This window comes from Aptenodytes patagonicus, chromosome 1 (assembly GCF_965638725.1).
Source record: "Aptenodytes patagonicus chromosome 1, bAptPat1.pri.cur, whole genome shotgun sequence".
Lineage (NCBI taxonomy): Eukaryota > Metazoa > Chordata > Aves > Sphenisciformes > Spheniscidae > Aptenodytes > Aptenodytes patagonicus.
The window spans coordinates 129,714,419-129,732,614 of record NC_134949.1 but is presented as its reverse complement, the minus strand read 5'-3'; the positions used below and the strand labels follow the sequence as shown (position 1 = coordinate 129,732,614).

Sequence of the window (18,196 nt, the reverse complement as noted above, 5' to 3'; positions counted from 1 at the left end):
CAACAACAAAAAGACAATTTTTAATGACTGAAACTGGTGTTTCATTTTCATTGAGCTCAATCCTCTGGAAGGTGCAAGTAGATAGCATCTTTACAAGCCTATCTCCTTACTTCAACTTCCCCACCTTTTGAATAAGGACAACTATAATCATCAGGACTAGATACAGCTGGCATAGAGATAGGAGACAGACTGCACAGCAGGTACTATTTTGTGATTGGGAATTGAGCAGTTTGTATTTAATATTGCTAGACCTGAAATTATATAGTTCCTGTAACCCTCCCAGTAGATCTATTATCTAGTCATTGCTGTTATTGCCTGGCAGTTTTCCATATAGCAAGAGGAGACAGCAGAAACAACAACGTAAAAAACCCCGAAACAAACAAAAGCCACAGACCCTGTCAATAGGATTCAAAGACATGCTGTGCTTGAGATCACTGTCAACTTACATTTGCGTTGTTCTATTCAGTAAAAATATTCTAAATATAGGTATTTTGAACGAAGCAGTGAAGCTAAGAGGCATCTAGAGAACTAAAAAAATTAGAAACATTTTAAAAAAAAAAGATGGCAATACTACAGAAACACCGAAGAATAGTTCATTTTCAAACTAAACCTATGTGCAGAAGAGCTACCTTAGTTAGATGAAGCACATACAGAATGGGTTAAATTTCCCAAATTTTTAGAAATAAAAGACCCTGTATAATTAAAAAGAAAAGAACAGAGTTCTAATGGGCATAGTTGGATTTTTTTACCCAGTTTTAACAGGTTTTAAAAGTTTTATTACCCCCATTATGGAACATAAGTCATGTGAAACAATGCTCTGCAGAGGATCACCACTACCTAAGTACATTTGGATGAAAACCTTCTTCTTGTGAATCTTAAGAGCAATCTCCTTTTAAAAGTTACTTTTAGAAGCCAAATAAATTTCAATTCAGAGCGTCCTCTATAGGAATACAGAAGTCTAAATAAATTGCATCTGTGCTTGTATGAAAAGTTTTATCTTTCCTGCTTCTTGACAGGTTGGATCACGTCAAGGGGACAAAGTGAATGTATCAGGGAAAGGATTGCTGTACCTTTTCCCTGTTTCATGTTTTGTCTTCCTAATTACCTGTTCCTAGCTTCCTTTGAAATAGTACAGTAGGCTAGAAGGAACTTTGGTCTGAAAAATGATGAAAAATTTTGTGTTCATCAAAAGAAAAAGATGGCAAACTGGAAAAACTAAAGTAACCCTTCTAAGGGTGCAATCCAAACTTGCAGCTAACAACCTAGCAGGGAAGTTTATCTGTTTAAAGTAGGACAAAGCACAGCTATTTTTTGACAGCTGATCTGGACACAAAATGGAAGAAAGGAGTAGACTGAAGATGAGAAAAGATGCATGTCTGCAGGGTTTGCTACAGTAGTGAAAACTGAAAATAAAGATTCAAGTTCTAGGCACAAGAAATATTTTTATTTCACAAATCATTTTTATAAGCCTCAACATCAAAAGTACAAAGATCCTCAAGAATTGTGTGAAAATATACAGAGACATTTAAATTTTTTGTTCAACAAAGCTCTTCCATTTTTGCAAGGAAAAGTACTGTAACTAGTCTAAGGATTTTTTTTTTCTTTTTAAACAGAGGATTAAATAAGTACAGCTCCAGAAATTATTGGCATTTCAATCTCTTCCTGAGCTGTACTCCCATTATCCTAATTTAGGCCTAAATGAAACATAGTGGGCCCTCATCTCAAAACGCTCAAAGACGTCTGCAGCTGGAACGTAACAAAGGCAGTTAACAGGACCCCATCCAGATACAGAGGTACACTACTATGGATTAGTAGCAAACAAAATGAGGAGCATGTACCATTACATGGTTTGTACAAAATGATCTAAATAATTATATTTGAAGACAAAACTATTTATGACACATGATTACCTTGCCGGTGAATCATTCCTCCGTGCATAATTCTTGCCACAATGCAATGGTTCAGCTCATTCATTTTTAAAGTGATTCCCTACAAAAAGAAATGTTTATACTCTTAAAACATTAAGCTGTGAGATTCTTGAGTGGTTACAAACAGTCACTTTTCCTAAAAGCTTGAAGGCAGGGTATAAATTTTAAAGTTAAAATAAAAACTTTGCCACTCACATGAGTGAACAATGAAAACAGATGCTATTTATAAGTGAACATGCAATAATTTAATATATGAGCATATAAGATTCTGGTTTGTTAAAAATGTAATTTTGTATTGAAGTGCAAAGTGTCCAGTTTGTTTTAAAGCCTAGTCTGCTATAACTACTACAAGGTTGTTTTTAAACAAAAACAGCTCTTGTGATACAGCAGTAGTATGAATGCACACGTAGCATTTTAAGTTAAGGATATACACAGGAGTATAAGTATCTACAATGGCTGCTGAACTATTCCAATTATACTGGCAGCCCTACTTCAAAGTGCAGAAACTCGTTAAAGTCATTATAATATTGTTCTTTACCAGTGCAGAGTCAAGAAAAATACCGAGGTTCCCTCCGTACCATTGGTTCATCTGTGTTCTTCTGGAACTGCACCAGTCGAACTCGTGTTACATTCTCCATATCCATGTCACCATTGGCGCTTTCTGGAGAATCTCCATTTAAGTATGGAGAGGTGGGAGGAGGTGTAACTCTCAGCGCTTCATCACTGTAAACTTCATGTGCCACTACATCATGAGTTTGAAGTAAGGCCTAGAGGAGATTACAGCAACAAAATATCAGACCTCCATCATCTCTGATGCCCCCCACTCATTCCTTATACGTATTTTTGAAGCTTTCCAGAAATTAAAGGAAATTAAAGATATTTGTGCCTCACTTTCTATACAGGAACTTTTCCCTTAAAGGAGTCTAAGATAAACCTCAGCAGACTGCAAATGCATACACACATACCTAGCCTTTAAAATCTGTATAAGTAAACCTGATTTTCTACTGTAGATACCTCAGTGAGAATGATGCTGCTTCCCTCTTCCCCATCTTCTCGACACCTGCAAGGTGTCAGAATTAATCCATCTTTATTTATGTGCCTAGACACAGAATTAGGAAGCTACCTTTCTGAGCAAACTATTCTATAATAGTTAACCTAGTAAAATGAAAAGGTATTCAGATTCTGTGGTATGTCATTCTAATACAGACAGACTGTGGATCTGTACTGACTGAAAGAATTAAATACTCTTTTTTGTTGTTTACTAGCATAATCAATTCCATATTCTCCCCTTCCCCTAGAGCACGGACCCAGCACAACCACACTGAGTTCAAAATACCTGATAAAAATGACAATCTAAACCAACAAACTGCTCGAATACTACTTCATTAGTTTTACTCTGTTTCTTGAAGCAAAGAATGGTACAACATGTAATTGATTAAATGTATTTAAATATCTTTGGTAAGCGGAACAACCGACTGTGTAAGAACTCTAAGCTAGGGCAAAGACACGAAGCCTCTATAACTGTAAAAGTGTAACATAGTATTATGAGACAAAAGTTGGACAAAGTGTAAACATTTGCAAAGCAGTATTCAGTAGTACCAGGCTTTTTTATGGTATGACATTCTGTTCTCCAGGATATCTTTAAGAGCCCCGTATCACATCCATTTCACATTTGCATTCAACTCTTAATGAGTATATTATAGCTAGCTTGCTTCTGTCTAAAAACTGAATACAATTTATATGTGAACATGCTACTTCTACTCCCATACTAACTCATCAAGGACCAGAGATAGATCCTGCCTCTATAGCCAAATGGATGGGTTTCTCAGACTGATAAATCAGGCCTAATTCTTACAATATCCTCTACAATAGTAGAGATATCAGCCACCGCCGCAGTTAGGTCAATCTATATTATAGTTAACATCTTGTTAATTTTCATTTCAGTGCTCATAGTTCTTAACTTGCAAAACCCATCAATCTTGCAAGGCTTGAGATTGACCATCTAGAATTTGTTTTGGCAGAGAAATCTGACTCTGCAATATCTTAGTCTTCAATTAAAATGTTTAAGCAGAACTTAAACTGAAAAAAGTGATAAAAAACCATCCCTACAAGATGTATTTCTGAAGCAGAATCCAAGACAGAAATGGGATTTTCACGGCCTCTACAAAATCCTAAATTTTTTCCCAAGCTAGCACTTCTAAAGTGTACCATGTTATAAAAGATAACTTTATAAACAGTTTAAGTTCCATTTCCTCAAATCAGTTTCAAACTATAGTTGGGAATTCAGCATTATAATGATGGAACGGAATTCCCTAAACTAGCAATGCTCTGCTCTCATTCCCTCCTGTTTTTCCAGTGTTTCAAGCCCACCTACACAAATACTATTTTTAGTTAAATACTAAACTGTATCTGCATTTTCTGGTTTTCATCGTATTTTGTCAACCACTAAGCTCAAACTTGCAACAATTCCTCTGCATTAGTCTGTACTACTGAAGCAACATTTTATCTTTAGGGACCTGGACCATATGTAAGTTAACCACTTTAATTAAATCAATTCTTAATTTGATTTATTTAATTGGGTGTAAACTTATGTGTGAATATTCCTATATAGGTTTAGGGATTTAGCTTAATTCTCATTCTAGTATCTGAAAACTGTTTGCAGTTGTCCAAAGTAAGACAAGAGCATCCATGTGCAATCATGCCTTAACTCTGGCTGTTACAAAAAACATCCGTTCTAGGAGTGTGTGTGGTCTTGGCTTTGTGCGCAAGCACTCTTTAACAGAGTAGGACAATCTTCCGTGCTTCCTTCAGCTCCATCTATCAACTTCGTGTACCTGCCTGTATCTGTTATAGTCTCCATGCTTTAATATTACATTTCTTATGTAATTCAGGGCTTTACATTTGCTTCACATCAAATACTTGTCTTGCATTATATTATATTTTTAGCAATAATATACACCTTGTAGGAGATAAAAATAGGGTAATTTGAACATTTTTAAAGGTTCATAATTATACTAGATGACTTCTGAATGTGTTAACAAAAATTAACGCAAATTCAGAAACAACAGATGTTAAAGTACAGCAAGCTCAATTTAAACATTGAAAACATTTAATATAAAGACTGCTATTGGACTTTACTTAAAAATACTTGTTTTCATGAATTTGTTAATTTTGATAATTTAGATTTTTTTTCCTTTGCAGAACATGATAATCCTGCTGAAAATAAGTTTAGTGAGAACAGCTACTTTCTACTGTAACGCAGGATCATTGTCTGCAAAGAACAGCGTAGGAAGGCACATGATGATGGATAAAACTTCAATATGTAATTAACTAAAAGTCACCTAGTACAGCAAATGTTTCAATTGCTGCCACATACTAAACATATATAATAGAACCTTTTACAGACAAAACTGGCACATTAGAAAAACTACTCAAAGTTGTGTAATGGAATAAAAGCTCCTTGAAATTTGTACACAATAAATGAGGTACTTGATCAACTTTTAAAGAATTCTTAAATTAATTATCTACTGAAAGACCTTTATGCAAAATTTATACACGTTTAAATTAAAATGTTAAGCATGTACAGACTAAACTTATAATTTATACCTGTACCCATAAGCTATAGCTATGACTTAGTCGCCATCACAGAAACATGGTGGGGTGACTCCCACGATTGGAGTGCTGCAATGGATGGCTATAAACTCTTCAGAAGGGACAGGCGAGGAAGGAGAGGCGGTGGGGTGGCTCTGTATGTTAGGGAGTGTTTCGATAGTCTAGAGCTCAACGACTGTGATGATGATACGGTCGAGTGTTTATGGGTAAGGATGAGGGGGAAGGCCAACGAGGCAGACATCCTGCTGGGAGTCTGTTATAGACCACCCAACCAGGATGAAGAGGTGGATGAAGCATTCTACAAGCGGCTGGCAGAAGTCTCACAATCACTAGCCCTTGTTCTCGTGGGGGACTTCAACTTCCCGGACGTCTGCTGGAAATACAACACGGCAGAGAGGAAGCAGTCTAGGAGGTTCCTGGAGTGTGTGGAAGACAACTTCCTGACACAGCTGGTAAGTGAGCCTACCAGGGGAGGTGCCTCGCTCGACCTGCTGTTTACAAACAGAGAAGGACTGGTGGGAGATGTGGTGGTTGGAGGCCATCTTGGGCTTAGCGACCATGAAATGGTAGAATTCTTGATTCTTGGTGAAGTAAGGAGGGGGGCCAGCAAAATCGCAACCATGGACTTCCGAAGGGCAGACTTTGGTCTGTTCAGGACACTGGTTGAGAGAGTCCCTTGGGAGACAGTCCTGAAGGGCAAAGGGGTCCAGGAAGGCTGGATGGTCTTCAAGAAGGAAGTCTTAAAGGCGCAGGAGCAGGCTGTCCCTGTACGCCGTAAGAAGAACGGGCGGGGAAGACGACCGGCCTGGCTGAATGGGGAGCTTTTGCTGGGACTCAGGAAAAAAAGGAGAGTTTACCGCTTGTGGAAGAAGGGGCAGGCGACTCAAGAAGAGTACAGGGATCTCGTTAGGTCATGCAGAGGGGAAATGAGAAAGGCAAAAGCCCAGCTAGAATGCAATCTGGCCACTGTCATTAGAGACAACAAAGAATGTTTTTACAAATATATTAATAACAAAAACAGAGCCAAGGAGAATCTCCATCCTTTATTGGATGCGGACACACACACACACACACATTGTCACCGAGGATGAGGAAAAGGCTGAGGTACTCAATGCCTTCTTTGCCTCAGTCTTTAACAGGCAGACCAGTTATCCTCAGGGTACTCGGCCCCCCGAGCTGGAAGACAGGGACGGCGAGCAGGATGAACCCCCCATAATCCAAGAGGAAGCAGTTAACAACCTGCTACGCCACCTGGATGCTCACAAGTCTATGGGGCTGGATGGGATCCACCTGAGAGTGCTGAGGGAGCTGGCGGAGGTGCTCACCAAGCCACTCTCCATCATTTATCAGCAGTCCTGGTTAACGGGGGAGGTCCTGGATGACTGGAGGCTTGCCAGCGTGACACCCATCTACAAGAAGGGCCGGAAGGAGGATCCGGGGAACTACAGGCCTGTCAGCCTGACCTCGGTGCCAGGGAAGACTATGGAGCGGTTCATCTTGAGGGCGCTCACAAGGCATGTGCGGGACAACCAGGGGATCAGGCCCAGCCAGCACGGATTCATGAGAGGCAGGTCCTGCTTGAGCAACCAGATCTCCTTCTATGACCAGGTGACCCGCCTAGTGGACGAGGGAAAGGCTGTGGATGTGGTCTGCCTGGACTTCAGCAAGGCCTTTGACACTGTCTCCCACAGCATTCTCCTAGAGAAGCTGGCGGCTCACGGCTTAGACAGGTGGACTCTGCACTGGGTCAAAAACTGGCTGGACGGCTGGGCCCAGGGAGTTGTGGTGAATGGAGTTACATCCAGTTGGCGGCCGGTCACAAGCAGTGTTCCCCAGGGCTCAGTTTTGGGGCCGGTCTTGTTTAATATCTTTATTGATGATCTGGATGAGGGGATTGAGTGCACCCTCAGTAAGTTTGCAGACGACACCAAGTTGGGCGGGAGTGTTGATCTGCTCGAGGGTAGGAAGGCTCCGCAGAGGGACCTGGACAGGCTGGATCGATGGGCCGAGGCCAACTGTATGAGGTTCAACAAGGCCAAGTGCCGGGTCCTGCACTTCGGCCACAACAACCCCATGCAGCGCTACAGGCTTGGGGAAGAGGGGCTGGAGAGCTGCCTGTCGGAAAAGGACCTGGGGGTGTTGGTCGACAGCCGGCTGAACATGAGCCGGCAGTGTGCCCAGGCAGCCAAGAAGGCCAATGGCGTCCTGGCCTGTATCAGAAATAGTGTGGCCAGCAGGAGTAGGGAAGTGATCGTGCCCCTGTACTTGGCCCTGGTGAGGCCGCACCTCGAATACTGTGTTCAGTTTTGGGCCCCTCACTACAAGAAGGACGTTGAGGTGCTGGAGCGTGTCCAGAGAAGGGCAACGAAGCTGGTGAAGGGTCTGGAGCACAAGTCTTATGAGGAGCGGCTGAGGGAACTGGGACTGTTTAGTCTGGAGAAGAGGAGGCTGAGGGGAGACCTTATTATGCTCTACAACCACCTGAAAGGAGGTTGTAGCGAGGTGGGTGTTGGTCTCTTCTCCCAAGTAACTAGCGATAGGACGAGAGGAAATGGCCTCAAGTTGCGCCAGGGGAGGTTTAGATTGGACGTGAGGAAAAATTTCTTTACTGAAAGAGTGGTGAAACATTGGAACAGGCTGCCCAGGGAAGTGGTTGAGTCCCCATCCCTGGAGGTATTTAAAAGACGTGTAGATGAGGCACTTAGGGACATGGTTTAGTGGGCGTGGTGGTGTTGGGTCGATGGTTGGACTCGATGATCTTAGAGGTCTTTTCCAACCTCAATGATTCTATGATTCTAAGGCACACAAGGGTAAAACAAAACTAAAACAAAAAAACCCTTTGAACTTGAAGGTCTCAGTCCCAGTAAGAGTACTTACAAACACATACTTTATTGGCTTTGGTTCTCTAAAGGTCTATACGTAGTCTAAACCGCTAACACTGTGTTTAAGTAAATGAGACAGACTATACTCCACTGTCTTCCGATTAGATAATAATATAAATAATAGTAAAATACTCTGTTATCATACAGGTGTTAACGCACATGATCATACTTATTACACCTTATTGCTTCAGTCTCTGCGCATCAGAGCTCAGCAACTTACTAATCGGAGTATTGCTCTGTACAATGCTTGGTAACCACACTGAGTGTAGGCTGACAATATCGTTTTATACAACTACTTCCTTTCCTAAGAGTACCCATTTTAAAGGCTTTGGCTCTGAAGGAAAGTTCGGCAGAATGCCACGTACCTAAGAATAATTTTGTAAGGTCTGCTACCTTATAAAAGGTGTGTCTGGGAACAGGAGTGGGAATGATGGGAGAGGATGGGATTGCCTCTGACATCTGGAGACTCTTTGGTGTCCGCACCCTAAAGGTGTGGTTCCACTGCAACATATGCTGACTTAACTGCTGCTTTATGTGTTTGTGCCATTCCTCCCTATCCTGGACTGCGTGTTTCTGTCCCCTTGCTCATTCTGGCTCTGGCAGTTTTCCAGTTGTCCCTAATTCTTTTTGCTAAACTGATCATTGTTTTGTTGGAGCAGTTTTCTACTAGTTTAGCACAGTGCAATACCGAAGTGCAGTGTCAGATGAATGTGAGAACAGCTGCAAGGGAGAAGATGAAACATGGGGAGAAGGGATGGGACTCCATCAACTAGCAATTTAGGTTGGCATGCCATAGCCTAACTTACTGAAATTACTCCTCATCAAAAATACTTGTTACAGAATTGTGGCTTATTCCTTATAAAAAAATACTTTTTATAGAACTGCAGCAAAAGAATTCTGACAGATGGTTTTAAATTTATGTGGTTATCAGGTGGAAACAGAGGTACCTATAAAAGATGATTTCTAACTCACTTTTCTTGTCGCTTGATTCGATACATTAATTTTTTATATGCCACAATCATTTTTATTGATGCCTACTCTGAAAATAATTTATACTTAAAAAAATGCTCTTTCTCCACAGTGCCTAATGTTTTTGCAATACTGTGTGGTAATTACGCAAAAAAAGGTAAATCAGATGAACCTGTCAGATTCCCAATAAAGAAGTTGAGCACCAGAGAGTATTGTTCTTGGGTTCCCCCCCCCGCCCCCCAATTTTTTTTTTTTAAAATCGTTCTTACAATATGGCTGAGTACCATTCCACCTTGTATTATGTTCTATTTCAAGGAAGTATTCCTGTTAAACATTGAAGCAGATTTGTTACAGACTTCAGGATAGGTATCATCTCCAGGCAATGACATATCACTGTGTCGCTGAGTACAACATAAAAAGCCAATGTCTGCATTAGCAATCAGTGCAATGAAATAGGAATGGATCGACAAGTAAAACAATTGGGTTAGCGAGGACCCAATGTACACACTGAACGCATTGCAGGAGTTTTTACTTCTGACCAGCTTCCATCTTGCCCTGTGGACTGCATGTCCATCAGCTGCTGGATTACACTGGCTGAGCTTCTGGTGTACATCTTTGAGTTTAACTTTATCTGAAAGGAGTCTAGTTTGCATGCTTTGAGACTCTTACATGATACAAGCCAAAGCATTTTAAGGGGACAATCAGGAGATTCACTTCAAAAACACACTCCTGATCTGATTTAAAGTACTAAAATAAATGCACCCGAAGCTACAGTGGCCATCAAAAGAACACACTGGGACATGCAGCTATCCAGATTTCATCTTATACCTGAATATGAGGTTGGTTTCAGCTCACTCTTTCCTGGAAATTAGGTTTAGCCTTCAGATTTACAGTAATTCAGCTTTCAGGTGAGCAAATTCCACAAAGCCCCCTGCATATAATCCTTGTGTTAGGGAAAGTCCAATTCATGATTTTAAACTGACAATAGTGTATAGCAGTTTTAAGCAAACACTTTTATTTCTGAACTTATCAACTTCATCCACAGCATAAACAAAAGAAATCCTTTAAGTAGTTTCAAAAGACTGGACTTCAGTAACTGGAACAAAGTTAAGTAGTCACATCCCTGAACTTAGGACAATTACTGCCCACAAATCAGGTTTGTGAAACAGACACAGTAGGAGTTGATACGTAACACAAATTCACTAGACTGTATGAGCTATTGATTTATTGTAAAATAATGTTAAATAAACACTTATTTTGCAATGACTTCATACACCTTTATCCTAAGACGACCTTGGGAAAAAGAAAAAGGAGGACCCCAGCTCTACCTATGAACATCCAAAAGGATTCATTCTTCTTTCTGTGTGCAATGCAGCTCCCCCCAAAAAGACAGTGAAACTGCTCCATAATTAGATTACTCCAAACTGTTGACAGTTTTCAGCACAGTAATGGGGACCAGTAGTAGTAGTAGTAATAGAAACTATTTTGCCAGACCAGCAGATTAGAAATATTTATTAATAGGTATATTGCATTGTATGCAGTTTCATCACCTGTAGATTTTAGGGAGAACTTACTGAACTTAAGTTTTCTAACATAAAGAATATTAAAAAAACCCTGAAAACCAACCCCCCCCCCCCCCCCCCCCCCCCACAAGAGTAGCATTTGCTTACCATGAAATGAGGTTGTGTTAAAATACGCTTTAGCTCCTTTGCATCATTGTTCTCTGGGTAACATGAAATTTCTTCCAATACCTGCAAAACAAGTAGGAGAAATGCCCATAGTAACTTTCTTTTAAATAAAGCTATTAATCAAAGAAATGAAAACCCTCACTGGTCAGTCAGAATATCTCCAAATGATTATAGAAAATAATGTTTTTGACAGGAAAAGGCTTAGGAAAATGTGCCCCCTAACCCCCGCCCCCAAGTCCAAGAGAATAAAATACCTAATTTCAATTTTCTTTCTGAGAGAAATTAAAGCAGAAATTTGAAGGAAACAGTTGCTCTTTTTTCAATTGACAGTATTCCTCCAACAGCTAAATATATGGAGACAGAAATGAAGCGCTAACTTATAGGTGACACACACCACCACCACCACTTGCTACTTTCACACATGGTCTCAACTTATTAAAACAATCAGTTTAAAAGCAGAATTAAAAATACTCATAAAACCTTCTCTCCAGAAATTAAACTGTTAAAGACATCAAGTGTAGGTGGGCCATCTGCTACCCCACCTCCAAGCTCCAGATTTTATAAAATCTGAGCCATACTTCAGCTTATCACTGGGGGAAGGAGGAGGCAGGAGGCATTTGGCTGCCACCTGATACTTTCACCTTTAATTTCCACATGCAACTACTTGGACAACGAAAGCAGAGTATTTTGCTTCTGGAAGCACCTCCCAGGATTAACTGCCAGGAAATTTTGCAGAATAGGACTTCGGGGTGTCTATCAGTGTGACTGCAGTTATTACACAGTGTTTTAGTCTTCCTGTTCATTCTATTTTTAATAGCACTATAAACAATGTTTTCCTATGACATTACCTGCAACAACTGTACTTATTTTTACTGATAGTATATTAATACTATGCTTTGTTTACTACTTGCAATAAATAAACAAATAAAATACTATTTGCCAGGTATAAGAATTAAGAACATCTGAGTCTATCTATCTTTCATCTTAATGGGCCACCTTCATTGTATTTCTAGGTCTGCTCTTCTTAGAACTATCTATGATAAACTTGTTCTTTCAATTTAAAAAGCTGATACCTAAAAACATATCTTTTTTTGTGACTAAGTAATATATAAACTGAACATGGAAGATACTGCATTTGCCAAACAGGAGCGTTCCTTTTAAGACGGCTATTGTTGCAGCAAAGGTTAAATGATGAAACTGAGTAATACATATAATCCTTACAGACATAATGGAATTCTGCAAGGTTATGCAACATGTTATGTAACTTAAGCAAGCAACGGTAGAATTCCAGAAATAATTCAGATTATGGGCCAGAATACATATCAGTATCTTAATGAAGAAAAAAAAGTTCCACTTTAAATACAATCAAACTTTCAAAGTAAAAAATATATTCTAAAGCCATTACCTCTTTGGCTCTCTGTACAGCATCACTTGGAGGATTCCTGATTTGTGGTGAAGATTTTGTGTTTATTTTGTCATAAAGCTGAAATAACAAGAAAACAAACTACTGAAATCATATGCTACTTTATATAACATAATGATGAGGGCTAACAATAGCCTGCTTATGTTACCATGATTAAGACGACTGTTAAACTGCAAGTCCCACAGATGTTTTGTGTACAAAATCTAGCAGCTTTGGGTTTTGGCTTTTCATTTTTAAACATTTCCTGATTTGAATGGTGCCATAGATTCAGAGTTCATAGGATGACATGGGAAAGTTCAGGAGGTTAAGGGATTCTGCAAGCCTCCCATGCTTTTTCTACAGATTTACAGAAACTATATTCTTCTACTAGAAGTGATCCTATGAATCTTGAATAAATGCTGTAAATGATACATGCTGCTATAAAATCAAATCAAATTGATCTGCATATCCCACTTTTCTCAATAAATCAATCATCAGACATTCCAAACAGTAATTGAAATAAACCTCAGAATATGGGAAAATGCTCTTGAAGACAGAAAGCTACAAAAGCCTAAGTCTTTGGAGAAGAGAAAACCAAATCCTTCCAAGAAAAGAGGGCTCACAAAAACCGAGTACCCTTATTTTACTAGGATTTTCTACTGGACAGAAGAATGCCAATGTATTTAAATAGGAAATTGTAAACCTTCCAGGTTAATTATTTTTTTAAAAAAACTTTTAAAACCCCCTCAACTATGCAAAACACAACAGGAGAGACATCTATCTTCAATTTCAAATTAGAGATAGATATTACAGGCTCTCTTTCATACAAACCTAAAAGATTGTGCACGTTTTAAAGAAATAAATGTATACTTAAGAATAAAAAGGCACTGTAATAAGTACTATTTTAAAATAAAAAACCTTTTGGCTTACATTTCAAACAATATAAAGATGGTCGTGCCTGTAATTAATTCTATTTATGTTAGACTACTTCTTTGAAATATAAGACAGAAAAAAGATACAAATAGCTATTTTTAGGATATTAGAGAAATTGTTATCACAGTGAGTGTGGTGAAACACTGCAACAAGTTGCCCAGGGAAATTGTGGAATCTCTCAATTTGGAAATACTCAAAATTCAACTGAAATTCAAAATAGTGTGTGTAAACAAACATTCAAAATACACAAGGGACTCTAACACCTTCAGCAAATCCTGACACTGTAAAGGATGAGTGGATAAGAACCGCCCGTTTAGACTGCTCAGCAAGGAGTTCTCTTCCTCTGAGAAGCTCACAGCTCCATCATTTGGCTGAGGACGGCCTTGGATGTTTGAAAAACGGAATCTTGTGAAGCTACAGAAGTGCCCTCTTCTCTTTCTCACATGAAATACCATTCAGTTTTAGAAGAGATGTAAATTGCAATAAATGCAATCCAATATCATCATCATTTTCCTTGTGTTCCTTAACAATCTAATGCACATGTTGAACAGTTCAAGTCCATACACAAATAAATACAAGAAGAAGAAACAATGTCACTTCCAAAAAACATTGCCTGCAGGACAGTTATACCACTGTGCTGGGGAAAGAAAAGTAGAAAAGTTAAGCTAAATCAGTTTCTTCCACATCTAACAACTTCACCTTGTCCTGGCAAAACACTGCTATACTCAACAGTTTAAGCAGCCTTGACCACTGCTGAAGTTTTTAAAATAAAAGCTTTCTGCTAGCTTATAGTTCAGGAGATACTTTTGTTGCATACACATTTATTTGTTTTTACCTTTTCTTAAATAACTAAACAAAACCCACCCAAACTCCAGCAACCCCAAATTATTATCACATTTATACACCTGTTAAGAAACTGCAACAAGCACTGTGTACTGAGTAAAGCGCAGTAGGAGCCACTGAAAATGCATGACCCCAACATGAATATTATTGAATGTATTTTTCTAAAAGAGTCACACACACATCCTGTTTAAGATTAATGAAATTACAGAAAAGTTCGCATGAAACTATTTTTATTAGTTATTTCGAGCAATTGTTTAAAAGCTAAGTTGCTGACGTTGCTGATTTCACTCAAGTCGCTACGTTACTGTGATCCAAAACAACCGGCAGTTTACAGAAACAGTTTTTTCTCACTATCATGGGAGAGGATAAGTTATCCTCTGAGACTAGGAAGGAGGCAAAAAGGAAAGTAGGAAGCAAAGTGCCTCTAAGAATGTTTAGAAAAAAATCAAGGCAAAGTTCAGACTAAACAAGGGTGCGTTTATTTTTCCGTAGCGCCTTCGTGCTGAGGCATGGCACTTAAATTTCGTCTTCCAGGAGCGCTACTTACTGAGATTTGCTTCCAAGGCACCAAACCATCAGGAGGGACTCTGACAGTACTTAAAAGAAAAACCTTCAAATTTGCATTAAGGCTTAAAGCCTATATATTACCAAAGCCACGGGATCCATTCATTGTTTCTGGGAGCAGAAGACAGTCTCAACTAGAGAAAGGATGTATTTTTGATAGCTTCACTAGCAAGAGCAGATCTCTTCTAGAGAATCTTATTGGGTACTCTACCTCTAAAGCTCATTACAGTGGAAGGCACTCATTCCAGTGTCTAATGGAAACACTATGCGAACAGCCTACACCACATTACATTTTTACCATGAGTATAATGTGTTTTTCTCTAAAATTCTGTTCAACCTTAACACTAAAAAGCAAGAAGCAAACAAAACCCACAATAAATCTGAAAAGAAACTTGAACCTCTCCAAGTTGAAATGCATTTTTAAATGGTAAATTCCTAATTAAACCCAGGGACATTTCATGAAGGTATACTGATTTAAGAAAAAAAGAAATACACTTTTTCATTTGTTTAACAGGGTTAACCATCACTTTAACCTCTGCATGCAAGGAAGAAGAAAAGCATATTTTCTGCCCAAATAAAAGATCATACATCTAAGAACAAAGAATACAAGTAATACTTAAAAGAGGAGGAACTATCTTGGCAGGGGGAAGGGGGAATCTCAGGCAGCCAGAAAGCATAAAGCCAGCTACGTATTAGTTTCTCCCAGGGGAGGCTACAGCCAAATGCCATACCATAATGGGAATATCAATTAAGAAATAAGATTGTTATCTGTGTTTGTGGCGTGCCCACAATAGATCACTGTTCAGTTCTACATTCGAAACACAGGAAGGATGTCAAGAGGCAGAGAGGGCTCAGAAAAAGCTTTCCAAAAAGATCAATCATCTCTCCCCCTAGTATATTATAAAATGCTTAAAGACGACAGAAGTTTGATAATATAAGGGAATTCAGTTTAAATGACAAAACTATCACATGATCTGAGTAAAAGGAAGTAGTCAGGACAAATTCAGAGTAGAATTAAAGCACAAATATCAACATTGCAGGTAATTAAGGGTGTAATTGATTTACTCTCTTGGGAATTTTTAAAAATCAGAAACAGACATTTTTGAAATGGTATACTCTAATTCAAGTTAGTTCATGGACTTTTTTGCTTAGAAGGGGACCAGGCTACATAATTGCTTCTCCTAGCCACATATTCCATAAGCAACAGATTAAGCTTTAAAATTTCAGTGTAAATAATTTATTTTGTAATTTGTTGGAAAATTATATCTATATCAATAAAACTGGTGTTTTATGAATTATCCTAAAGGGAGCCAATAGCAGTAGTGAAAGATTTATTTTTGTATGTGAAGTCAAAGAAGATTTCCACATGAGAAAATCCAAATGACATAAAGAAACATGTAGTTTGTCAATTCCTATACAATATTTTTTTAAACACACTGTAGATGTTCAGCTAGTTGTTACTATCTCTGTGCTCTGAATTACTTTTAAAACAGGATCTGTCCGTGGCTTTCATCATGTCAAGGTTTCGTTGTCTTTTTATAGATGGGCCACAAACTCTTCGGTTTTAATTGTGGTTCTTGAAATGATGGTGAACACTGTCTTGACCTGAAACTGTTTTTAATCCCTTTTTAACAACAAAACAGCTGTACTTATTACTGACAATTCATGTTAGCAACAGAAAAATTTCCTAGTGGAGACAATCAGTGTTGTTACCAAACTGTCTCTGTCTATTTTCACATCTCATCTAGAAACAACCTTTTGTTCAGGCCACGCAATTTCTCTCTTGTAACACTAAATTATTTTGGAGAGTAGTGGCACAAATTACAATACACAAGACAAATGCAATTATTACACACTGAAGACAGTAAAATTACAAGACTGTTTTCAAATCTATAAATACATACACAGCAATACCCTGTGAACCATTTATCTTGTTCAGGTTCATATGTTGTTATGTATTTCTAATGCACCCTTAGGAGAAATTAAAATAATATTATGTACAAGATTGTATCGGAAGTACTATTTCTACATTAACTGTTTATGCGGTCAAAGCAAAAATAAGAACATAAAACCAAGATACGTATCTTTAAAAGCATGTCAAGTAATGATAAGTAAACCCAGAAACAAAGGAAGCATTAGTACCTCTTAGTACTTGCTTTATATTTTAATTTTTTCAATATACCATTTCAACAATGCTTTCACAGAATTTTTTTGGACGTTAAAGAAAAAGTCTGGTTCTAAAGTGTCTCTTGTTTGGTAGGTACTTATATAAACAGAAGGACGAATCCAGAATATTATTTTGTATCTCTCATTTCCAATTTTAGTAACTATGTGTTCAGTCTGGACAGAATTTTTTAGCATTATGTTATTAAGCGTATTTCAAAAAACACATTAACTCTAACAATAATTAGTCTTTACTGGTTACAGAAGATGATTAGAAGCTTTCTGCCAGAACACAGCAGAAGCTGGTAACAGGAGTAAAGCTTATGCTATGCATTAATGCACCAGAACTGGTGAAGCAGTCCTACGTTCTTTGCAATCTTTGAAAAATGACTGTTTTGCAATATTTTTCAAATATTTTTGCCCTTAAACAATAGCTATAGCAGAAGCAATTTAGAAGAAGGAATTTACAGCTCCATAATTTGTCTCTGAAAGCATGTGAAGTTAGAGGTTTCATTTATACACATTAACAAGAACATCTGTTCCCTTGGACGTAAGAATCCAACACATTCTTGCACGAACATTTTACAAAATGTTTAAGAAAACTCTGAATGAAACCTGTTTGCACACATCATAGATTAACCTAAACATTAATGACCATAACAGCCAGGCTTTATATACTCCTGTGGTACAGAACACATTACTATGTGCAGTTAGCTACACAATTTTAATCCCAGAAAACCAGCCTGTTTACAATGCTGTTGTCTTTCAGCAGCCCTGCAACCCTAAGTCCTTCAGGGACCATATCAAAGGTGGTTTCTTGTGGAACAGAATTAACTGGTTCATTCTTCACTGTCCTCAACAGAATCCTTTTCTATGTAATACCAACAGACTTTCAGCAGGGCAAATTCTGTATGTGCCCTAATGATGGGCTTTCTTTTTGCTGGGACACTCTATTTTGAAGTGATAGCAAACAACTCTGCCCCGTCCCCCCAGTAGCCCAACCTCCAACAATTTCACTCAGCAATAGGCATAAGCAGAACAATTAAAAATTTCTAATAATTAAAAAAAATAATTGTTGTAAAATGCCACAGCAATTGTAACCTTTGGAATTTCCAGACTTTTGAATACTTTGCATCTCAGTCTTGCTCCTCAGCACCAGTTCTTCTGTATTTGCTACACAGAAAATCAAAATTAAGAGCTTGGTCTAGAAAA

General features: G+C 38.4%; 1 protein-coding gene across 11 annotated transcripts in view; it reads right to left on the bottom strand.

Moving 5' to 3' along the window:
- The window catches only part of CASK (calcium/calmodulin dependent serine protein kinase), a 235,006-nt gene that overhangs the window by 38,036 nt on the left and 178,774 nt on the right, over positions 1-18,196 (bottom strand). For all 11 annotated transcript variants that reach the window (XM_076355172.1, XM_076355180.1, XM_076355195.1 and 8 more), the window contains 4 exons: positions 12,485-12,562; positions 11,062-11,142; positions 2,507-2,695; positions 1,911-1,989 (listed from right to left, as the gene is read on the bottom strand). In XM_076355172.1, the coding sequence (XP_076211287.1) occupies positions 1,911-1,989; positions 2,507-2,695; positions 11,062-11,142; positions 12,485-12,562 (427 nt within the window). The remainder of the gene's footprint in view (positions 1-1,910; positions 1,990-2,506; positions 2,696-11,061; positions 11,143-12,484; positions 12,563-18,196) is intronic.